General features: G+C 43.7%; 1 protein-coding gene and 1 long non-coding RNA gene across 4 annotated transcripts in view; both read left to right on the top strand.

Annotated features, from left to right (window-relative positions):
* The window catches only part of LOC142074739 (uncharacterized), a 450,900-nt gene that overhangs the window by 113,307 nt on the left and 312,552 nt on the right, over nt 1-25,041 (top strand). The gene's annotated exons all lie outside the window — the stretch shown is intronic.
* LOC142074782 (A disintegrin and metalloproteinase with thrombospondin motifs 6-like) overlaps nt 10,387-25,041 on the top strand; it is a 204,159-nt gene continuing 189,504 nt past the window's right edge. For 2 of the 3 annotated variants that reach the window (XM_075135655.1, XM_075135656.1), the window contains exons 1-3: nt 10,387-10,483; nt 11,262-11,626; nt 22,420-22,588. In XM_075135655.1, the coding sequence (XP_074991756.1) occupies nt 10,387-10,483; nt 11,262-11,626; nt 22,420-22,588 (631 nt within the window). Of the gene's footprint in view, nt 10,484-11,140; nt 11,627-22,419; nt 22,589-25,041 lie in introns of those variants that run through there. The other variant, XM_075135654.1, reaches the window with a different exon arrangement.

A 25,041-nucleotide genomic window follows, 5' to 3' on the forward strand; every position in this document is an offset into this window, starting at 1 on the left:
CCCCCACACTTTCAAGCATGTCTATCCAAATGTATAGGTAACAAGAATCTCATCTTACAGCAACGCACTGCTCACCAAAGACTTATAGCTATCTTTTCTATATCTATTTCAGTTAATAGCAAGATTCCTGGAGTCAATCCCAAATACCTCTGAATATATCTAGCAATGTTAAATTGAAGTTTAATATAAATATTTATTTAAACAAAAAAAGTGTCTTTGCCAATCCTATCAGTTGTTGACTGACATACTAAAGGATTCAATGGCCTAAAGTAGAGAGTGCTTAATGCTTTAGCTAACTACTTCCATGGTCAGCAAAGACTAACAAACTGGTTAAGACATGGAGTAATATACTCTGCGCTCAATAAATGTGTGATCCTGTCCAGAGCTTCTGAGACACAGTTGCCCAAATGGGTTATACATATTATCAGAATTCACAATAGAATTCCTATCTCTGCTACAAAGACTTCTACTTGCAGCAAAGAAAAATTTATGCTAAGAATCTGCGTACTACTTTCCATGCAAGTTTCTTTTCTAAAAAGTTGCAGATCATCAAAAACATATATAGATATTATTTGGACTGAAGAAACAAAAATAAAAGTCATCAAATAAGCTCACTGTTTTTATTTGAATGAGGTTCACTCTGAAAAATTATTTTATGTAATAAAGCAAAACAAGTAAGTCAAACTGTATTGGGAATTCCGTCAGAAATTCTAATCACAGATGGTCAGGAATTTTTTTAACTGGAGCCAAAGCTTTTCCTAGTAATATACCAGTTTTGACAAAATTACTATTGGAAACATTTTCTCAGCTCCAGCAGCGGGTGTAGGCAAGAAAATGTAGTTGTCTGGGACAGGGAATAAATAACTTGTTGGTCTGGGCAAGCAGCTGGGTTTTGCAGAGCCCGTATATCTTTGCTTTGCTTGATTTAGAGCAGGGAGTTGAACCCATGTGAGGGCCCTAACCAGACAGTGATAAGCTGTCTTTCTTTTTAGCTTGATGAGTATTTAATCAGTTATACACAGTGGAGCAGCTCCAGCCACGGAGAGGCCAGTCTTCCACACCAGAATAGTCCCCAGCCTAGCCGTCAGACAGCAATGTGAGCATTCCCGAGTCTTATTCAGGCAGGATCTGATTTGAAGGCAGGTCTTCCAAATCCCATGAGGATACCATGAGCATGAGGCAATTGGCTATGATATGTGTCTGTCTGTTCAAAAGGTTATTTTTGGTCCTGATGCAGAATGGGGAAAAAACTCTCTCTTCACAATCTGTCCTTTCAAAAGGATAGACTCTCCCTGTTCTCCATACCACTGCGTTTGCAGAAAAGGTTGAGCAGAACCTGTCACAATGTCTATCCATGGAGACAGATGATGCAGCTAAGGTACACCTGGCTGCATCTGCTGCACAGCTTGCTCTGTGACTGTGGTTTATTTGTGTGGTTTATTCATCTTATAAATGAATTTGCTGCAGAAGCAGGAACTTTGGAATAGTAATAAAAAATACTCATCCATGCTCAACATTACAAATACCTGTTTTAATTAAGTAGACATACCCAGAAATACACACCAAAGCAGCAATTACCCATGCGCGTATATGATAAAGAAGAGGAAACGGAGGAACTCGCTCCCTGTGTGTCACATGGCAGTGAGCAGCGCTGCACCGCCCAGGGCACTCTCCCGCGCTCCTTCCCCGCTCGCCGACGCAGGATGGCGCTCTCGGTATGAGCAATTAAACCGGGGGTGGGGGCAGGTTGACAACGTATTTTGAGAATAAAGCGTTTCTCTCTCTGAATGCCTGTATTCCTAAGGAGCATTGGTTTTACAGCTCCGGTTTTCAATACGCTGATATATTCTGCTACTCCCCGAACCACTGTAACATTAATTTGCCCAAAGACTGTAAAAGGATCTCACAAATAAGTGTTTATTGTATTTAGTGGGAAGTTTCAGTATGACTGATGACAAATGTGACTACCTTTTTAAGGGGTTGTGCTTATTTTGTCATAACTACTGTTAAAAGAAATTTCACATACTTATATGTAGAAAACTAATTCCACTATAGCAGTGCTTCATATTAAAAAATGTGTGCAGTGTTTATTTGAAACGGTGAATGCCAGCCACAGGTCTGACTTCTCCATCTCACATGGCATGCAGCCAGCCCTAAGTGACCATTACTATGATGAGGACTGTTGACTCTGCAGGCTGATCCTGTTCTTTCAATCCTCGGAGAAATCCCAGAGTAGCTGTACTCTTTGACCTTTCACTGTGAATCATTTCACAGTTCAGCCAACTATTATAGATTCACCAGAAGAATTACACCTACTACCTCCAGCTCAGGAGGAAAACGTGCACACGCACACACACCACTTGGGAAATACTGTTAGCGGAAGCTTGAAACCTTAGAACCTAGATTCAGGAAGGATTTTTTTTTCTCTTTTTTTGGCTATCAGAAATTAACTTGGCGGTTACGAGAGCAAGTCTCAGATTCCACCCTCTCCCTCCCCCAGCAGCTTCTATCCCCTCACCACCGTTAGCTTCACTGAACACAAACGATCCCGCAGATCGCCGAGCTACCCTGTATCATTTGCACCTTTCTCCTGCTTTCGACGCGTACGCCAGATTGGGCTGGCGATCCCGCGACACGACGACCGCATCCGGATCGCCCCGCTCCCCCCCGCCCAGTGCCACCAGGTTCCTCGCCGCAAATGAAAGTGAAAGCGCTACGTGTGGCACCGCGCGGTGTGCGCGGGCAGGGTCGGGCCGGGCCCACGCGGGACCCCCGGCCGGTCGGCCAGGCCCCGGCCCCGCTGCGCTGCAGCCCCGGTGCGGCCGCGCTGCGGTGGTTACTCAGCTGCCGCTCGCTGCGCGGGCTTCAGAAACCGCCTCCCCAGCGCCGGCCGCTCGCCTCCCCTCAGCTGGAAATGATGGGGTTTTATTATTTTTCTTTTAATAAAGCTCGTTATGGAGCGCCTGCCCGGCGCCAACCGACTGCACACCGGAGCTGCGGCAGCTGTAGCACGGCCACCCCAGCACCTCCCTGCGGCGAGACTGGGCTCCTCGCTGGCGACGCTGCTCCCGCCTCACCCCGCGGCACCGGACGGGGGTCGCGCCGGGGACACCGACACCGACACCGACACCACCCCCTCCGCCGCGAAGTGCACGCAACCTCCCCCCCTCGCTGTTTTTCGTTACCCCGACTGTACCCCTGCCTCCCCCGCCGCCACGTGACGCGGCGCGCATGCGCGGCCACGCCGCCGGCTCGGGGCACATCTGCAGACTGACGTCAGTGTGCTCCGCGCCGTTCCCCGGGCGAGGCTGCCAAGGTTCCCTGCTGCTGCTGCTGCGTTCGGCTTGGCCAGGGGCCGGCAGGGAGAGGAGGTCTGGGGCTACTTCAACAAACTTTCCTGAGTCCTTCCTGCTCTGCCTGCCTTCCCCTCCCCCCCCCAACTCAGATGATATTCATATGGTATTTTGCACAGAGGACGCTGCTCAAGAGGAGGGCACCCACCCTAATATAAGCCTGTTTTTCCTTCCTTCCTTCCTTCCTCCCCCTCTTTTTGTTGGAAAGACAAAATGTGCAGGGTGATAGGTTGGGTGAATTGATGGCATCCTTCCTCCTGCCAAGCTAGACCGTTTTCTAAAAAACCCTTTTAGGAAGGCTAGAGAATTTTATTCTGTTGGAGAATATAACCCCGATGGTTGCTTGCACAGAGGGGAAAAGCAGAGAGGAATACGGGAATCGTCCTGTGCAATTTCTATTGTTTGAAACTTACTTTATATCAGAAATTGAAGATGAAAACGGTAAGGAAGATTTCACGCTATTCAATGAAACTTTTGCTTTTCTTGTGTCCCGAATAATGGTGTGTGCAGGGCTTTGGGGAGCGGGGGGAGGTTTATATTGCATTAGGCGAGGTGGATTTGGAGTAATTTCAGAGAAAAACCTTTGAGGATGGGGGAAGGGGGTGCGAGGATTTTCAACCGAAAAGAGTAGTGATTTATGAAATACGGTCTCGAATAGTGAAACTTTTAAAAATTTTTTTTCATATGTTAATACTAAATCGTTGGTAGAGGGAAAGGAAAAAAAAAAGAAAACCAAAGCAGCCCCCAAACCCCAACGACAACCCACAGCTAATCTGGATTGTTTTAAATTTAAAAAGCCCAGCGTTTTGTCGTGCCGTGTCCGGTGTCTGCTTTAGCGGTCAGACAAGTGCATATTTTGTACTGGAGCTCGAAAGGTCGGCGCGGCCGCGGTCCCGCAGCCTGATGCTGGCGGAGATGTCGGGCTCTCGGCGGGCTCATCAGGAAGATGGAAGCGTGTGGTTTTGATTTACTTCGAGCCGCTTGGGATTTGCCAGACTCTTAACCCCGCGGAGCCGTATCTATCGGCGTGTGTCTGTCTCCGTAGTGGCCCGGGGTTCAAAGGGACTTTGGTGGGGGGAGGTAAGTGGGCTCTCGCTCCCTGGCGATGTGTGTGCGGATTTTGTCTTCGCTAATTTATTTCATTGTTGTACAAGAAGAAAGAGAGAGAGAGAGAGAGAGAGAGAGAGAGAGAGATTGACTCTTGTTTTTGTTTGGGCTGCCGGTGCAACGCGTTTGGGCCAAACGCCAAGTGTCTGGGTCACACGCGTTTTATCCAAATAGATTCAGCGCTGCTGTCTGGAAATGGGCTGCTGAAAGTTAACTTTGGGATCAACTCGACCACAGCAACCAGACTCTTCCCTTCAGCCTCTCTAGGGAGGAGGGCGTGGCTTGCTTCCCCCCGCTCCCTTCTGAATTTTCTTTGAGGGATATGTGTCTGGTGACCTCCAACTTACTTCAATACTAGTATTTGCCGCTGTTTGTTTTTTTTTTTAAAAAAACTTTTTGTGTGTGCAGACGTGTGTTTGTGTGTATATAATATGCATGTGTATACGTGTTGGGCTGTGTGTGTAGACATTTTTCTAGCCTGTTGTTTTGGGTTTTTTTTTGTTTGCTTTTTCGCCTCCCCCCCCCCCCCCCCCCCCCCCTTAAAAATACAATTACAGCTGATCCCTCGGCAGGGGCAGAGGGGAGGCATGGGGCAGGCGGAGGGGAGAGGCTGTTCAGACAACAGCAGACCCTTCCCCTCCGGGGGGCGGCCGGCTGCGTCGTACATCGGGGCACGCACAGCAGCACTTTTATTCTTAACGCCTCGGTTTCTGATTAATACCCGGGGAGGAAAGATCCGTCTTTTCCCTTTGTACGTACCTCCCCCCCCCCCCCCCCCGCTTTCCCCAGCCTCCTCCCCGTTACCCCCCGGCCCCCGTTTCTTTTCACCAAGCCCTTCCAAGCGCGGTACTGTGCGTCGCTATTTACGCCTGGGGAGCTCCCAGGGGCATGGCTAATCCCCGGCTTTTCACGGCCAGCCCCGATACCTGTAATTGAATTTGTGTGATTGATGCCCGCCCTCCCCATTTCCTTAGCAACCACTCGTACCGCCGCCCTCCCGGACTGGGGAAGGCGGCGGGCACCTCGCGGCGGCAGGGGAAGCTCGCGCCCGCCCCCTCCCCCCGCGGGCAGGGGCGGCGCGCGGGCCGGCGGCCGTTGCTCGTGGGGGCCGAGCCGTCGAGGTGGGACGTGATGACAGCCCACCCCCCCCGCCCGCCAGGGAGCGGCGGAACCGTTTCCCGCTCGACGCGTTCGTCACTCTCCTCGGTCCGTCGGTTCCGCCCCGAAGCGTAACCCCCGGTTGGTCTGTGTGATCCGGCGCTGCTGTTTCGTGTTGTTTTGCACCTCGGCTGCTACCACGAGACCTCGTCGCCGCCAAGCGCGCGAGAGCCTGGCGGTTCTGTGGTGGCTGCCCCTGGTGTGGATACCCTGGGAGCGGTGGGGCCGTGGCTGTCCCTAGGAGCGGCGGTACAGGGAGGGGGAGGCGGCACGTGTGGTGATGCTCTGCCCGGCTCTGGGGATAGTGGTCTCTTGGCAGCTTGACTATCCTAAAATCATAGAATCATTAAGGTTGGAAAAGACCTCTAAGATCATCAAGTCCAACCATCAACACCACCATGCCCACTAAACCATGTCCCTAAGCGCCTCATCTACACGTCTTTTAAATACCTCCAGGGATGGTGACTCAACCACTTCCCTGGGCAGCCTGTTCCAAGGCTTGACCACTCTTTCAGTAAAGAAATTTTTCCTAATGTCCAATCTAAACCTCCCTTGGTGCAACTTGAGGCCATTTCCTCTCGTCCTATCGCTAGTTACTTGGCAGAAGAGACCAATACCCACCTCGCTACAACCTCCTTTCAGGTAGTTGTAGAGCATGATAAGGTCTCCCCTCAGCCTCCTCTTCTCCAAACTAAACAGTCCCAGTTCCCTCAGCCGCTCCTCATAAGACTTGTTCTCTAGGCCCTTCACCAGCTTCATTGCCCTTCTCTGGACACGCTCCAGCACCTCAATGTCCTTCTCGTAGTGAGGGGCCCAAAACTGAACACAGTATTCAAGGTACGGCCTCACCAGTGCCAAGTACAGGGGCACGATCACCTCCCTGCTCCTGCTGGCCACACCGTTTCTGATACAGGCCAGGATGCCGTTGGCCGCCTTGGCCACACTGCTGGCTCATGTTCAGCCGGTTGTCAGCCAGCACCCCCAGGTCCTTTTCCTCTGGGCAGCTTTCCAGCCACTCTTCCCCAAGCCTGTAGCGTTGCATGGGGTTGTTGTGGCCGAAGTGCAGGACCCGGCACTTGGCCTTGTTGAACCTCATACAGTTGGCCTCGGCCCATCGATCCAGCCTGTCCAGGTCCCTCTGCAGAGCCTTCCTACCCTCGAGCAGATCAACACTCCCGCCCAACTTGGTGTCGTCTGCAAACTTACTGAGGGTGCACTCGATCCCCTCATCCAGATGGTTGATAAAGATATTGAACAAGACTGGCCCCAGTACTGAGCCCTGGGGAACACCGCTCGTGACCGGCCACCAACTGGATTTAACTCCGTTCACCACAACTCTCTGGGCTCGGCCGTCCAGCCATTTTTTTACCCAGTGAAGAGTGTACCTGTCTAAGCCATGAGCCGCCAGCTTCTCTAGGAGAATGCCGTGGGAGACAGTGTCAAAGGCCTTACTGAAGTCCAGGTAGACCACATCCACAGTCTTTCCCTCATCCACTAGGCGGGTCACCTGGTCATAGAAGGAGATCAGGTTGGTCAAGCAGGACCTGCCTTCCATGAACCCGTACTGGCTGGGCCTGATCCCCTGTTTGCCCCGCACATGGCTTGTGAGCGCCCTCAAGATGAACCACTCCATAATCTTCCCTGGCACTGAGATCAGGCTGACCTTCAGCTACCTTCAGTTTAAGGGACGCCTTAGTTGCCCAAGGCGCCTTAACTATATCCCTTTGCTTAGATGGAGGTTCCCAAGGTGATTGGTCTGAGCAGTTTGTCTAGCCCCCCCCAAATCCACGTTCTGCCCCAAAGTAGTCTTCCTGTATGTGTTTGTGGCCTTTTTATTTTTCCCTCGTTGAGTTTTGGTGGGTAGGAAGCTCGTGGCACCAGTGACAGGACTGCCACTCTGTCGTCAGTGCCTCTGCAGAAATGCCAGTGCCATGCATCCGCTTCATCATTGGCATCTTGGATTTTGAAAAACGTCTTGTACTTTTTCTTTGCTACTCGGCAGAGCTTTTATAATTAGTCAGGAACTGTGGTTTTAGGTAAATGTTCAGGAAATGGAACCATACCTGCTCTTACTGTGGGTGAACATTTAGTTCAGCCACAAGGCAGAGGAAACATTTTTTATTGTAAGCTTAGTGTTGACAAAATATGTCATCTTCAGCACAATCAAAAGTGGAATGCTGAATATGTGCTATCTAGGCAGATAGAAAGAAAAAGGGTATAGACAGTGGATACTTTGAGGTTCCTACCTAACTTCATACTGGAAGTACTATATCTGGAGTTACTGGAGTGCTTTATCCTTCATGTCCATTACTACTCCTTAATTCAGAGCATTAATACAGCTACGTGTGGTCTATTTGTGTCAGTGCTCAAGCTGGATATAGTACTTTTGGAAAGGAGGCTAAAAATTCTTCTGAAACTTTCAGCAAGCTTAATGTGAAAGGAGATTTTTCTTGTGTGAAGCTTAGAATGAGGGAGGCTGTTTTGCACAGACCCCTGAAAAGATACTTAGATGCGGATGATTTGGACACTGTTGACCAAGGCTTAACATGGGCCAGTGGTGTCTAAATAATGGACGCTGTAGTTTAGTTTCAGTATTCTGAGCTACCTAGCACCTTAGGCGCTGTAGTTGCTGGAGATCTTAATGTTAGGGTAATTTATGATCAGCCTAACAGGCTGAACATGAGCTCCCTGTTATGATTTTTTTGGCTAAGTAAAAGCTGTGAGGCAATGTTATCTCTATATATGGCAATAATGAGCCGTTACTGGACTACAGTGTCCAATTGTGGTGTCTGTGCATAAAAAGGGATGCTGACAAATTGGAAAGGGTTCAGAAAAAAGCTGCAGAAATAATTAGACATCTGGAAACTGGATTGTATGGAGTGAGGTAAACCAAATAGGTTGAGCTGCTTATCAGGAAGCGTCAAGAGGTGCTTGTATCAGATTATAACTATCCATGCAAGGAGAAGAAAGCAGATCATTAGCAGACAGGGGTAAAGCAAGATTCAGTGACTGGAATTTGAAACTGGATGTTCTCAGATTGGAAATAAGCATGAATGTAGCTGAAGAGTATGGGATTGATTATGTCTCTTCAAAACTTGTAAAAGTCTAAAAGCTGTAATTAAATATTAGGTAGAAAATAAAGGTTTTACATGGAAGGCCAGACCAGAGATTTTATTAATATCCTTTGAGGCTTTGCCACATGTGAATGGCATCACTAAATCCTTATGCTTTCCCAGAAAAAAAATACTACTAAGTCTAAGCTATGCTTGCAAAGTATCTTTTATTCCCTCTACAAACCCGATTAAATCCTGTGTGCTGTCTTGAAAGATATTTAAAAAGTAGGTATTGGAATGATCAGATTAACCTCATTTACATAGTAATAATTAGATGCATTTCAAATTGGCTAAGAAGTTTCCTAATATTCACTGTGATGTTAGTAAATAGGATTTGCATGATGTTGATTTCTTTTTGAGATGACATGCTATGATTCTTTAACCTTTACAAATAATCCACTGGCTGCAGGGGTATTACCTGTCTGAATGAATGTTGTAAATCACTCCCAGAATTTTAGAAAGGCAAATTTATCTGGTGCGTGTATAAATGACTATGTATGCTTTTGGAAATTTGTTTTTAAACAGTTTTCCCTTCTCAGGTGTTCTGTTTCTCTATTGTCTGCCTCTGCAGAGTTTGCTCTATGCACAGGTGTGCTGAGCATGCTTAAGAGGACTGATTAGTACCAGCTGACACAACACATGGTTTGGTATCCCATGATACTGGACTGTTAGTTGGCTATGTAGACGTTCCATTTAACCCCCGGCCACAGCTAAAGCTGCTTTTTAGTATTGCTGCAATAGTGTTTTAAATGCCAAAAAAAAGGGGGGGGGAGTAACATGTTATTTGTTCAATCCTGTGACCTGCAAAATGAAAATAAAAATATATTCTACTATATCAAATTGTAGTTAATATGTATACAACAAACATTTGAAAACTTAGAATGTGTATGATGAATAGTTTCAAATACAGAATTTTGTTCTTTGGTAAATAACAAAATACATGCTGCAGAAAGATCAGATAACTGTACTCTGGATTCTTTCTCAGGTTCTTCCTTTGTCTGCCAGTCTATTGGGTCTAGTTATTCACTGCTGAAATCAATGAGTGCATAGCATTGATTATAGCTGGAACAAGTCTGAACACAGTATTTGAGCAACAAGAAACCTTAATTTTATGAATTCTTACACCTATTTAACATAAAGCAGATATGTGCATCTTAAGTTGTATGGAACTAGTAGTTCAAAGTTAATGGTAATTTATGGTTTTTGTAAGGTTGTGACCTTGGACCATGAAAGTGATAATGGTTGAATATTATTTCAAAAAGTTATATTGCATAGTTCACTATGATGACTTAGTGTTTTGCAGTATAGATCTGTTTTAACAGAAAGAATTTGCCTTGACTCGTTTTCTTTTGTTTTTCAGGAAAAGAAATGGAGCAAGTTCAGTTAACTATCCAGTCTAATGTCTTACTGATATCTTAAGGAATCTTACAAATACTTATTTTGAATTGAGAAAATGACTGCAGATATAGAAGAAAATACAGGTTGTTGGAAAAGAATACCTGTCAAAAAGTGAAACATCCAATAGTTAATTTGGAAGTAGTATAAAATACATATACCTGTTATGGTGCGATTCTGGAGTGGAGTTAACTCTGTAGCACGCAGGTAGCCCTCCAAGGAGGGGGGGGGGAAAAAGCAGCTTTCTGTTTTTCTAAATTATGGAAATTTTTTGGAAGATGTGGACATGGATTTTGAGCCTAGTCATGGTTTCATCGGAATTTCACAGTGACAACAGGCTTTCGTATAGTTCTCAAGGTAGGGGTCAGACCTCTGTAGCTGACAAGAAGCATTGATTTTTGCATTGCATTTGGGTAGCATTTTCTAAACCATGTTTATATAATTCATGAGATCATATGGGTTCTGCTCTTAGTTTTATCATGATTCATTGTCATGGAAGTTTAAATACAGCAAATCTGATTAAATTGTTGTTTTAATTTGTTTTTGTCTACTTTTAACTGTAGGAAAGCCTTGCAAATTAAATCTAGTAAAATGTTGTACTTGATAATAGTTTAGAGACTTGCCATAACATCATTAACATGTTTTTAAACTAGGAAGTAAGGATCTAATCTTACTTTGTTAATTTATAGGTTTTTAATGAAATGAAGAGTAGTTTACATGTTTTTACAGTATAATACTTTTCATTACTACTGTTTTTATTCTTGCAGGTGGATCTAATAGCTTTTGTCTTTGAATGGTATCACTGGGAAGAATACGTCCTTCTTAGGTAGAATTTAGCCCCAAATGTTCACATATTTTGGGTAAATAGGAAAAAGATATGTAGTTAAAAACTTTTGTATTTCCAGTGAAATCAAATTAATAGGAAACTGAACATGTTTTCTTGACTTAGAAAGACGTTTTCTTTTATTTAGTAAAACTCTTCATCTTGTGTTTACCTGAAAAGGACTTTTACTCATGAGGGTGATGAGATTTAGCCAAATATGGTTTATGTTTATACTACTACTTGTTGTTTCCTGTTATATTTTCTTCTCTTCTATGCCCATTACCTGGATTGTCTTACCTTGTGATTACAAAGAGGAATTCCTGTCTTACCTTGAACACTACCAACTAACAATCCCAATAAGGGTTGATCAAAATGGAGCCTTCCTCAGCTTTACTGTGAAAAATGCTAAACCTTCAAGAAGGAGGAGGAGTACAGACCCTTATGACCAAGAACTGGCAGCATCTAAATTATTTTTTAAACTTTCTGCCTATGGCAAGCACTTTCATTTAAACCTGACTCTCAACACAGATTTGGTGTCTAGACATTTTACAGTAGAATACTGGGGGAAAGATGGACCTCAATGGAAGCACGATTTTTTAGACCACTGTCATTACACAGGATATTTGCAAGACCAACACAGTACAACTAAAGTGGCCTTAAGCAACTGCAATGGTCTGGTAAGTGCACATTACATGTTCTAGTATAATAGTGTGCTTGTCCCTTTTTAAATTACAGAAGAACTACTTAATTGGCATATCTTTCAGTTTTTTGAGTCCCTGCGAGAAGCAAGCAGACAGGAAGGTGCAAAAACCCCCTAAAACCTGGTCTGGGTCCTGGGGAAAAGTTTTTCCAAGATCAATTGTAACTACTAAGACCCAATTCTGTAGTCCTTTAGCAGGCAACATTTTAAGTGTTTACACACACTAGGGCTGCAAGATTAGGTCTGTGCTGAGATCATTACAGGTTATAAAAATGTTACAAACTCAAGGAGGGGGAGGAAAACAGTGGGTCCTTTAGGATGCTGAATCTCTCTGGAGAGACATTGATTGAACTGAACACCCGCTTGCATTTTTGAGAATTTGGGTTTAGAAACTTTGAGTAAATAACAGAGAAGAGGAATTGCTTGGTGTAGAAGTCATCATTGCCATAAAATCAAAGAGTGAAGAAGAGAGCAGATCCTTTGCAAATACCAGCATCAGAAAGTAATTATTTACCTTTTTTAAAAATATTTTGTTTACAAATCATAAACAGTTGCATTTAAAAGTAGGATTAGAAATTCTCATCTCTTCTTTTACTGTTGATCACATGACAGTAGTACTTGCATGGGAAAAAGCTGCTTTTATTCCCAACAGAAATTAGAAAATAAATGCAAAAAATTAAAAACCAAACTATTGAGTAACAAAATACTAAAATAGAAGGGCATGACTAGAAAATACTAAATCAAGAGCCTAGTAATTTCTCTAGTAAAAATATATGTATATATTGTGGTTATTCATTCTGATTTTAATTATGGTAGAACGCTGGTCAATCATCTTGTTAGGAGTAGACAGATCTAACTAATTGCTAAAGGAAATAAAAAAAAAAGATTACACAGACTTGCTAAACTAATTCCTATTTATCCTTGGAAGTGCTGTTGAATAATGCATCTTGGGATGTTATTTACAAACAAGAGCCTGCTGCTTCAGACCTAGATAAGGATGCATTATATCCAGCTATTTGTGATGTCCCTGATACAGTCTAGGTTAACATTTTGGAGTACTCTTGAGGAAAAAGAATTTAATGGGGATTTCCAGGGCTAAGTGAAACTTTCGAAGAAATGTAGTTAAAATGGTGTTCCATTGAGTGTGGTATCACAGTTTGGTTAATGTAGACTTGCAGCTGATAGGTCTGAATGTAGTACAATTTTCACTTTAGTTTTGCAGTTCCTATGTAATAACATTTTTGTCACAGTTATTTAAGCTCTTAATATACTAGATCATTTTGCTTTAGAGTTCTTTTCAGCTAAAAATACTATGGAGAACAAATCCCTGCTTTCAGGACTCACTTCTTTAAAAGAGGCTGCGTACCTCTATATCTCCAGAATTTCTGCTGGTTGAGGCACAGACTGGTTGGCCCCCTTGGAACTTGCAGTCTGTGCCACAGTGCTCCTGTTTTGGTTCTTCTCTGACCTTGGCCAGGGAGTGAGCCAAGAATGCCTGCTCTTGCCTTAGCCGACTCTCGTTTTCCTTTCATGTTAGGAAAACAAGAGTGGGGATGAAGCAGGAAAAAGTCCATGTTTTCCTATCAGCTTTCCCCATCTCTCGCTCCTCATGGCACTAGTTTTCTTCAAAGAATTTAGCAGCACGGTAGGTGTCACTTCTAAATGAAGTTTTTGCTTCTGTGCCTCAGGCCCTGAGGTGACTTTTAGCACTCCTATTGCTGTGTGTTTTCCCTCTGCCCTCAGCCTTGCTGTTTTGCTGGAGTGGAGCTGTCTTGTTCTGTGGTTCAAGGTGTCAGTACATTAACTTAGTCTGTAAGTTAACTAGTGTGGAGTGCTTCCCAGTTAAATAGTCATCTTTGGTGCTTTTAGCTGTTGTCAGCTCTTCCGTATTTCTTCCAGGTATTCCTGGTCTGGATTAAGGCAGCCTCAGTTCTCTGGGCACACTGACTGGCACTCTCGAGTTCTTCTTGGTCATGCCTCTTACTTGGGACTGCAAGTGTCAGGTGTCTGCTGCATCTCCTAGAAAAGCCAAGTCACAAGTATGTGAGGCTCCTGTCATGCTCCGGAAGCAGCAGCAGGGGTGACACAAGGCTCTTTCTCAGAGAGGCAGGGATTCTGCAAAGGGGTGCAGTGGTAGGCTGTACTCATTATCATCCTCTACCGTACAGAAATTCCTCTGTCATACAGTGTTGGCAGGGCCTTCCAGAGCACTGAGTATAGGAGTTACCACTCCATTCAGATAAATCCATCACAGACTTATTTTTAAATGATGATTCCTACTGACAAATATTTTGTTATATAGCTGCTGGTTAGAACATGTTTAATAAAGCAATTGGCAGTGAATATTGAAGACACTATTACTTGTTTTAGAATTGGTGATAGTTTGGAATATGTTGTGCTCGAGACATTCATATTTTCCAGTCTGATTGTTGGTCTGTAAGAGACTGCCAGTCATATTCTGCATAGTCCTTGATTAACATCTGTCCCAGAGCCAGTCATTTTAAGTTGTCAGTAACTCTAAAACAAGTAGTAGCCTTTAGCATGAGTGTCACTCACAAGCAAAATTTAAGCATTCCATTTATACCAGTTGTCCTGTTAGACTTTGCTATTGCCAAATTTCTTCCCCTTAGTGAATGTTTTGAGTTATTCTGTTTAGTTATTCAGGGTGGGCAGGTAAGGCTATGGTTTAATTAACATAAGTTGTATGACTTTGAAGAACACTTGTAGTATCTTGAGATGAGTTCTAGTGCAAGAAGGACTTTCTCTCAGTTTCGTTATAACAAGTGACCAGCAGTCAGTTAATTTCCCTGTCACTATTTCCTGTTTCAGCCTCTCCCTCTATATTTCTCATTACCAAGCGCCCCAGAATTACAGGCTGCTACTTACTGAAGTTTCATTCCAGCAGTTTCCATCTGCTGGGCCCTGATTATGCTATATAAATTGTCTTAAGTTATGAGGAAAGCTCTATAATCCAGTGAGCAGTCATGTGAGGAAATTGAAGGTCTTGTTGGGCAGGCTTGCTGGCTTCCAAACTCATATTTACTTTAGTGGATGTTACATTTGTGGATGGATTGCAGGTTTGGCCTTCTCATGAAAGAGCCTGCAAAGAGCAGTATTTTGGGGCCTTTGAATGTTCGGTGCAAGGCAACAAGGCTGAAGCAGAAGTAGCTGAGGCATTGTCTCAGCTGAGTATGTCATACTGAAGAAAAGAAGAGAAGAAACAGTGGTAGACTGGCTGAAGAGAGAACTTCACCTCAAGGGAAAGAAGTTTGTTTAATTCTGAGGGGAGCAAGTCTTAAAGAAGAAAAGTTTTGGGGCTCATAGTAGTGGAATGAGCAGAAACCAAACTTTTTGCATTCTGACCCACCTCTGTCCTCTGCCAGGTGTCCAAGCTCTTAACTGAGTGCTCAAACAAGTTTTCTACAGTAGCAGATTTTCTCATTTTGAGCTGAAAAGCCCAGTAGTGGGAAACACTTTAAAACATGTAGAAAGTGATTATTATTAGGAAAGTGAATCGGAGGTTAAATCGTATTTTGGGGCTACTATGGTTCCAAGGAAATGTTTAGTGTAAAATGCCAAGTATTTCCATGGCATGTGAAGTTCCATGCACTGAGCAATGTTTGTGCTGGTGTGGTGGTGCATTCATACCCCCCTTCTTCCCTGGGCCACTTGTTGATCTGGGCCGCTCATTCGCGACAGCTGGGTAGCACAGATGTTTCCATCCAAACAGAAATTATAAAGAAAGCCCAAGCAGTAGACATTGGCTAAAAGCATGACCTTACTTGGTTAAAGGAAGAATTATTTTGCTGGAAGACTTCATGTTTTTTTCATGTATTCCTAAATTCATATGTGTATAAATTATTCACATTATTAAATTAGCTCATTTGAAAGCTGATTCTACCATAAAGAATGTATCTACTTTTATAGATCATAAATTGCATATAGTATGGTATTTTTGAATCATATGTAAAATAATGTATAATTTATAAAATAATTTATAAAGATAAGAAATTATATTGAAAGAGATTTAGTATTCTAGATCGATGTCTTTGGAGTTCTCTTTGGTACTAATGTGTATTTGCAGTATAGACTTAGTATTCAGAAAATTATATAAAAGCTGTCCCTGTTCTAGTTTTAAGATGTCTTGTAAGATTCCATGATGTACTGTCCCAGACCAGATCATTATTTTTTTTAATCTTTGGGAACACACTAAGCTAATGCAGTCTGTTTCCTCAGTCATAAAACCACACTGAAGTGTAGAGCCAGCTGTAGACATACTGAACAAGACTGACACATTTTCAGAACCTTCCATTACTACTGCTTTATATTAAAAATGGATAAAGCATAAAGTCTAGAAAGGTTCAAAGCAGGGAGAAATTGGAAAACAGTAGTACTGTGTGGAACAGGCACTTACTTGTCCTCCATAATTCAATTTGCTTCTGTGACTGATGGACATCCCCCATATGAAGTAGGGTAAGGCCCCAGCTAGACAGCCTGACACAAAAAGATTCCTTTTCACAAATTCAGGGGAACTCCATGTGGATTCACAGATTTGTCTGAGCATGTCAAACTGCTAGATCCAGACCTTATATATGTTAGCAGGAGTTGACAGTCTGTAGTGGGACTGGATAACACAGGACCTCAAACAATCTGTTTTAGATAATAATCTTGGGAATGTTGCTTGTAGTAACCTACTTGGGGCATTCAGCTTGTTTCTTAAATTCATGGTATTTTTGTCAAAACCTTTTGCTGGTCATTCTTATGTCTTAATGATATTTCTTATGCTTTGGAGCAGAAGTTTAATGTACAAACTGTTTAAGTTCAAATACAATGGCAAAACTAAAAAAAAAAAGCTAATTCCTTTTAATGCTTCAAAAAGGCATTATTTCAATCTCCTTTAGCAACTGAAACTGTGTTGTGCTCAAATAGTAGATAAGCCAAAAGTGTGTTTTAGAAAGTCGATTCGGATATAATAGCGTAATTCCCACTATTAATCAGGCATTGCTGAATGCATATACAATGGAAGCATCTCTAGCCACATGAATTTTCTAAACTCCTAATTAGAATAAATGGTGGTTGTCACTGAAATAGGTATTATGTACAGAATTTGGAGTGCTTGTTAAAAATCATTCACTTTGATTCAACAAGACCACTTGCATCAGTTTAATATTGGAAGAACAGTTTTGTTTGCAAGCAAATTTAATATATGTTAGGTTTAAAATGGTGTATATATATGCAGGGTTTACATGAAGGGCATATACAGGGAAAGTTGAGTTTCCAGTGTTTATCAAATCACTTAGCTAGCTGCAGCAACTGACCATATGCATATTCTGACTACCTGGTGGCAGGTGTGAGTTAAAATTTATTTGCAGTTCCTCAACTAAATGTTATTAAAATCTGTTTTTTTCTTAAACCACCATAGTGTTTGGGCAGATGAGATTACATGTTGACTAGGCATAGGAAAAATTGGTGATACTCTCCTAACCTTTTTCACTGCTGGTACCTGAAGGAACTGTGATGATAGTTTGCAGACATTAATAATAGTTTTTGCTTATTTTATATGCAATTTGTTTAGAGAATTAATGCTGCATTTTAGAGCTTGATGATGGTGATGAAAGGGTCGAGTGTTTATGGGTAAGAATCAGGGGGAAGGCCAACAAGGCAGACCACCCAACCAGGATGAAGAGGCAGACGAAATATTCTATAAGCAGCTGGGAGAAGTGTCACAATCGCTAGCCCTTGTTCTCGTGGGGGACTTCAACTTACCAGATGTCTGCTGGAAATACAATACAGCAGAGAGGAAACAGTCTAGGAGGTTCCTGGAGGGTGTGGAAGATAACTTCCTGGCACAGTTGGTGAGTGAGCCAACTAGGGAAGGCGCCCCGCTGGACCTGTTGTTTGGGAATAGAGAAGGGCTTGTGGGTGATGTGATGGTTGGAGGCCGTCTTGGGCATAGCGATCATGAAATGATAAGAGTTTTCGATTCTCGGAGAAGTAAGGAGGGTGGTTAGCAGAACTGCTACCTTGGACTTCCGGAGGGCAGACTTTGGCCTGTTTAGGGGCCTGGTTGACAGAGTCCCTTGGGAGGCAGTCCTGAAGGGCAAAGGAGTCCAGGAAGGCTGGACATTCTTCAAGAAGGAAATCTTAAAGGCGCAGGAGCAGGCCGTCCCCATGTGCCGAAAGACGAGCCGGCGGGGAAGAAGACTGGCCTGGCTGAACAGAGAGCTTTGGCTGGGACTCAGGAAAAAAAGGAGAGTTTACGACCTTTGGAAGAAGGGGCAGGCAACTCAGGAGGACTACAAGGATGTCATGAGGTTATGCAGGCAGAAAATTAGAAGGGCCAAAGCCCAACTAGAACTTAATTTGGCTGCTGTGGTAAAAGACAATGAAAAATGTGTCTATAAATACATTAGCAACAAAAGGAGGGCTAAGGAGAATCTCCATCCATTATTGGATGCAAGGGGAAATGTAGTGACAAAGGATGAGGAAAAGGCTGAGGTACTTAATGCCTTCTTTGCCTCAGTCTTTAATAGTAAGACCAGTTGTTCTTGGGGTACCCAGCCCCCTGAGCTGGAAGACAGGGACAGAGAGCAGAATGAAGCTACCATAATGCAAGGGGAAATGGTTAGTGACCTGCTACACCTCTTAGACACACACAAGTCTATGGGGCCGGGTGGGATCCACCCAAGGGTACTGAGGGAGCTGGCAGAAGTGCTCACCAAGCCACTTTCAATCCTTTATCAGCAGTCCTGGCTAAGCGGGGAGGTCCCCATGGACTGGAGGTTAGCAAATGTGACGCCCACCTACAAGAAGGGCCGGAAGGAGGATCCGGGGAACTACAGGCCTGTCAGCCTGACCTCAGTGCCGGGGAAGGTTATGGAGCAGATCGTCTTGAGTGCCATCACGTGGCACGTACAGGACAACCAGGTGATCAGGCCCAGTCAGCATGGGTTTATGAAAGGCAGGTCCTGCTTGACTAACATGATCTCCTTCTATGACAAGGTGACCCGCCTAGTGGATGAGGGAAAGGCTGTGGATGTGGTCTACCTGGACTTCAGTAAAGCCTTTGACACTGTCTCCCACAGCATTCTCCTAGAGAAGCTGGCGGCTCACGGCTTGGACGGGTGTACTCTTTGCTGGGTAAAAAACTGGCTGGATGGCCAGGCCCAAAGAGTTGTGGTGAATGGAGTTAAATCCAGTTGGCAGCCGGTCACGAGCGGTGTTCCCCAGGGCTCAGTATTGGGGCCAGTTCTGTTTAATATCTTTATCAATGATCTGGATGAGGGGATCGAGTGCTCCCTCAGTAAGTTTGCAGACGACACCAAGTTGGGCGGGAGTGTTGATCTGCTCGAGGGTAGGAAGGCTCTGCAGAGGGACCTGGACAGGCTGGATCGATGGGCCGAGGCCAACTGTATGAGGTTCAACAAGGCCAAGGGCCGGGTCCTGCACTTCGGCCACCACAACCCCATGCAACGCTACAGGCTTGGGGAAGAGTGGCTGGAAAGTTGCCCAGAGGAAAAGGACCTGGGGGTGCTGGTTGACAGCCGGCTGAACATGAGCCGGCAGTGTGCCCAGGTGGCCAAGGCGGCCAACAGCATCCTGGCCTGTATCAGAAATAGTGTGGCCAGCAGGAGTAGGGAGGTGATCGTGCCCCTGTACTCGGCCCTGGTGAGGCCGCACCTCGAATACTGTGTTCCGTTTTGGGCCCCTCACTGCAAGAAGGACATGGAGGTGCTGGAGCGTGTCCAGAGAAGGGCAACGAAGCTGGTGAAGGGCCTGGAGCACAAGTCTTATGAGGAGTGCCTGAGGGAACTGGGGCTGTTTAGCCTGGAGAAGAGGAGGCTGAGGGGAGACCTCATCGCACTCTACAACTACCTGAAAGGAGGTTGTAGTGAGGTGGGTGTTGGTCTCTTTTCCCAAGTACCAAGTGATAGGACGAGAGGAAATGGCCTCAAGTTGCACCAGGGGAGGTTTAGATTGGACATTAGGAGAAATTTCTTTACTGAAAGAGTGGTCAGGCCTTGGAACAGGCTGCCCAGGAAAGTGGTTGAGTCACCATCCCTGGAGGTACTTAAAAGACATGTAGACGTGGCGCCTAGGGACATGGTTTAGTGGTGGACTTGGCAGTGTTAGGTTTACGGTTGGACTTGATGATCTTAAAGGTCTTTTCCAACCTTAATGATTCTATGATTCTATGAATTAAGTGTTGTTTATGGCATCTGAATTGACTTGCTCAACTGAGGTAATCTCAGTGCTTAAAACTATTGGTTTCAGTATCTGATATAAATGCCTTATTCATGCTTAGACTTGTTAACCTGACTGGATTTGAGTACAGACATGAAGGATGTATGCCCTGGAGTAATCACCTTTAGGTTAAGGCCCTTCTGTTGTAGAGACAGGGCCACAGTTTGGATGATACCTCTGTCTCCTCAGGCTTGGCACGAAGCACACAGCCTGATGGTGTTGGCCAGAGCCACTCTGCAGGACTCTCTTTTCCTGTGGGAACATAATAATAGAGCTTATAATGGCTCAGGATTTGCTTGAACCCAGATGTCTGACATCTAGACTGGATGCAGTCCAGACTGTCAAGGTTCTTTCCGCACATCTGGCAAACCTAGTTATAATTTGGTTTATGTTTTCAAGACTATTTAAGCAGCAGTATACCAGTAAATGATTTATTTTATAGTAAAATCTTAGATTCCAAGTAAAAAGAAGGCATTGTGAGAGAAATTTGGTACCAGCATCATCCAGGTGAATATAGAATCATAGAATCATTAAGGTTGGAAAAGACCTCTAAGATCATCGAGTCCAACTGTCAACCCAACACCACCATACCCACTACACCATGTCCCTAAGCGCCTCATCTACACGTCTTTTAAATACTTCCAGGGATGGTGACTCAACCACTTCCCTGGGCAGCCTGTTCCAAGGCTTGACCACTCTATTTCAGTAAAGAAATTTTTCCTAATGTCCAATCTAAACCTCCCTTGGCACAACTTGAGGCCATTTCCTCTCGTCCTATTGCTAGTGACTTGGGAGAAGAGACCAACACCCACCTCGCTACAACCTCCTTTCAGGTAGTTGTAGAGCGCGATGAGGTCTCCCCTCAGCCTCCTCTTCTCCAGGCTAAACAACCCCAGTTCCCTCAGCCGCTCCTCATAAGGCTTGTGCTCCAGACCCTTCACCAGCTTCGTTGCCCTCCTCTGGACACGCTCCAGCACCTCCATGTCCTTCTTGTAGTGAGGGGCCCAAAACTGAACACGGTATTCGAGGTGCGGCCTCACCAGGGCCGAGTACAGGGGCACGATCACCTCCCTCCTCCTGCTGGCCCCACTATTTCTGATACAGGCCAGGATGCCGTTGGCCGCCTTGGCCACCTGGGCACACTGCCGGCTCATGTTCAGCCGGCTGTCAATCAGCACCCCCAGGTCCTTTTCCTCTGGGCAGCTTTCCAGCCCCTCTTCCCCAAGCCTGTAGCGTTGCCTGGGGTTGTGGTGGCCGAAGTGCAGGACCTGGCACTTGGCCTTGTTGAATCTCATACAGTTGGCCTCGGCCCATCGATCCAGCCTGTCCAGGTCCCTCTGCAGAGCCTTCCTACCCTCGAGCAGATCAACACTCCCGCCCAACTTGGTGTCATCTGCAAACTTACTGAGGGAGCACTCGATCCCCTCGTCCAGATCATTGATAAAGTTATTGAACAGGACCAGCCCCAAAAGTGTGCCCTGGGGAATACCACTTGTGACCGGCCGCCAACTGGATTTAACTCTGGGCTCGGCCGTCCAGCCAGTTTTTTACCCAGCGAAGAGTGTACCTGTCTAAGCCATGAGCCGCCAGCTTCTCTAGGAGAATGCTGTGGGAGACAGCGTCAAAGGCTTTACTGAAGTCCAGGTAGACTACATCCACAGCCTTTCAGTTTTAATTGATGAAGGTTGAGGAGATTGCATATCTCAACTTGGCCTGAAATCTCCCCTTTCTTCCGTAAACCACTTCCTGTTTGGAAGAAGCTGAATTGACAAATGTGAAAGTTATGAGAATAAAATATCTACTGTTCTGCACTGCAGTGTGAGGGGAAAAAATACGTTCATTTGTTATGGAGAATGAGGTCTAGTGCACAGTCTGCAACAACTTGGATTTACCAAAGATTTGTGGCGAGACCTTTTAAGGAATAAATGCTTTGTAGATAGTGTAGCCTAAGTTAATACTAATAATTTGATTTTAATAACTAGCTCAGTTCTGGAATTAAGCATCTGGGTGTAAAATGCTGAATGGTTTCCCTGAATGTATTTTCTAGAATTAATCCTTCATGTGGTTTTTCTTTGATGCAGTATGTGGCATTAAGCATCTACTGGTATGGCATCACAGAGGGATATCAGGCTCACCTTTTGAGCAAGGCCACTTTGGCTTGGCATCACTTTTAATGGGTAGGAATCACATAGTTTTGGAACATCTCTGTGAACAGATTGTTTGTCATATACCAAGAATATATCTTGCTTTCTTACCACATCTACCAAAAATGATAGGAAAAACTCCAGAAACAGGGCAATGATATTTTAATTCTTTTCTCATTGTGTTGCTTATAGGCACTTACTCCTGCTCCCACTAAAGTCAGTGGAGGAGAGCTGACTCATGCATTGTTTTCTGTGTTGGCTTATAGTTGTAGATTTCTTCACAGAAATAAATGATAATCAAATGTTATTTAAAATTAAGCTTTTTAAAAGGAGTTTTATATTGTCTTTTGCAAGTTTTTATTTTCTTCTTTTCTCCTTTAAGCATGGAGTCATTGCTACAGAAGATGAAGAGTATTTTATTGAGCCTTTAAGGAATCTAACAAAAAATTCCAGTAACTTTAGTTATGAGAATGGTCATCCTCATGTTATATACAAAAAATCTACCATGCACCAGCAACATCTCTATGATCATGGTCACTGTGGAGTCTCAGGTAAGTGAGTATGAGCGTTATTCCTTTTAAAAAATTATAACTTAAGACTTATTTTGAAGTATCTTGCTTGGTTCACATGTAAGGTACAGTGGAGAATGTAGCAATAGGAATCCTCCTTTTGGGTGATGCAGTGACTACTGTTAAAAAGTAGTTTTGCTTTTTTTCACATTCGGATCAAGAGTGTAGTGTCTTTCAAAAACTAATATACTGGGAGTAAGCCTTGTTTTATTCCTGTGTTGTGTACAGTGGTAATGATGAGCACAGGCTTCCTCAAAATGTGCTATAAATGTACTTTGTTCCCTGACTGGAAGGTGTGATTGAGTGACTAAGTATTACAGCTCAATGTTTAGTAAGTGTTCCATCTCATTTGAGGAAACTTGATGTGTAATAAATATGTGTTAGTATTATGATTTGTAATAAATTTGTAACTGGAGTCCACATCTTTCTCATTTATGGAGGTTTATGGTGTTTTGATACTGGCTTTTGGTTCAGTGGGTTAACATTATTCCATGATAGTTGAGATGTGATTTACAGGTGCCTTACAGGAAGGATTATATAGTTTTGATTGAGACATTTTCCTTGTAAAGCAGTTTTAACTTTCACAAAAACAATTTTTCAAGTACTCTCTGACATGATTTTCACTTGCTTAAACTGAAGCTGAAAACCAGTTTTTTGAAGACAGCTTGGAGTAAATCTGACATTACTTTAGAGTACTAAAATAATGGGTTTTTACGTAATAGAAAAATGTTCTAACCTTGTCATTTGTTTATATCTCAGAAATAGCTTGTTCTTAAAAGTTCAATCCTGGGCAGTTGTATTCCATAAGATTCAGTGCACAGGACAGGCTGACAAATACTAATCTTAAATTAAAACAATATCACTGTTCATTGATGTAACTTATTTCAGTTTCTTTTGGAGGTCATAACTTTTACTGGCACCAGCTGACTAAACTTACAGTGCAGATTGTCTTGTCCTGGTTTCGGCTGGGATAGAGTTAATTTTCTTCCTAGTAGCTGGTATAGTGCTATGTTTTGGACTTAGTATGAGAAGAATGTTGATAACAACACACTGATGTTTTAGTTGTTGCCAAGTAGTGCTTGCGCTAATCAAGGACTTTTCAGCTTCCCATGCTCTGCCAGGTGCACAAGAAGCTGGGAGGGAGCATAGCCAGGACAGCTAACCCAAACTGGCCAAAGGGATATTCCATACCATACGATGTCATGCTCAGTATATAAACTGGGGGGAGTTGGCCGGGGAGCAGTGACTGCTGCTCAGGGACTGGCTGGGCATCAGTTGGTGAGCAATTGTATTGTGCATCACTTATTTTGTATATTCTATCATCATTATTATTATTATTTTCCCTTCCTTTTCTGTTCTATTAAACTGTCTTTATCTCAATCCACGAATTTTACTTTTTTTTTTCGATTCTCTTCTCCATCCCACTGGTGGGGGGTGGGGAGCGAGCAAGCATCTGTGTGGTGTTTAGCTTCTGGCTGGGGCTAAACCACGACAGTCTACAAAGGCCCATGCTTGGGAGACAGTTTTTCCTGAGTGGTTCAGTTAACTGTGTTTAGACTCTACTTGTAGTGAATGTCAAACTTTATGTATGTAAGTTTGGAAGTGTTATTCCATCTACATGCTTCTAATGATTGCAAAACAAGTCTCCTAACTACTACTGTCTGCTAACTGATTGTAAAATAAGAGTACTAATGTATGTGGATGCTCCAATTTATGCATTTTACAACAGACATCTGTGAAGCATCCATCTTTTTCTTTCATTTTGTGGGGAATGCTGTCACTTAAGCCTCTTGAAATAAGTGGAAGGATCATGAAATGTAGGACAATGCTATTTTTACCATTATAATATTACTAGAAAAAGAAAATCTATTGGCCTCTGTCAGATGTTATCTTTTAGATTAATGCTTAGGAAGTCACTCTCTAAGTGAGGATGAAGCAGTGGCAGCTAGTTTGATCATGTTGCATCTAACTGTTCTGGTGGTATCTGTCGTATGGATCATAGGTCGATCAGAGCTACACATCTTGTGTGCATTTTTTTGTGAAACGTGCAGTAATCTTTATTATTTTAATGCTTTTCTCCTGGGTACCAAAACCTTTTAAACTCGTTTTCTGAGTGCTGTTTCAGCTTTGTCCCAAAGTGATATGGCATCCAAAGCATTTCCAGAATATCTAAAAAGTAAAATCAAATATTAATTTTCAGTTTCTCAGCTTTTAGACCCTAGGACTAAAGCCAGGTTTAGAGTAATAACATTTTGCTAGTAGAGTAAATCTTTGCGGCATTTAACTTTTTTTGGGAATTTTGAACACTCCAATTTTGTGGTTGGTTTTTATTTATTTATTTTAAAAAGTCTAAATGCAGTTGTAATAAAACTGTAACTGTATTTTTGCCAGTATATAATTTATTTTGTCTGGGGGACTGATTTTTTTTAGCTCTA

Source organism: Calonectris borealis, chromosome W (assembly GCF_964195595.1).
Source record: "Calonectris borealis chromosome W, bCalBor7.hap1.2, whole genome shotgun sequence".
NCBI lineage: Eukaryota > Metazoa > Chordata > Aves > Procellariiformes > Procellariidae > Calonectris > Calonectris borealis.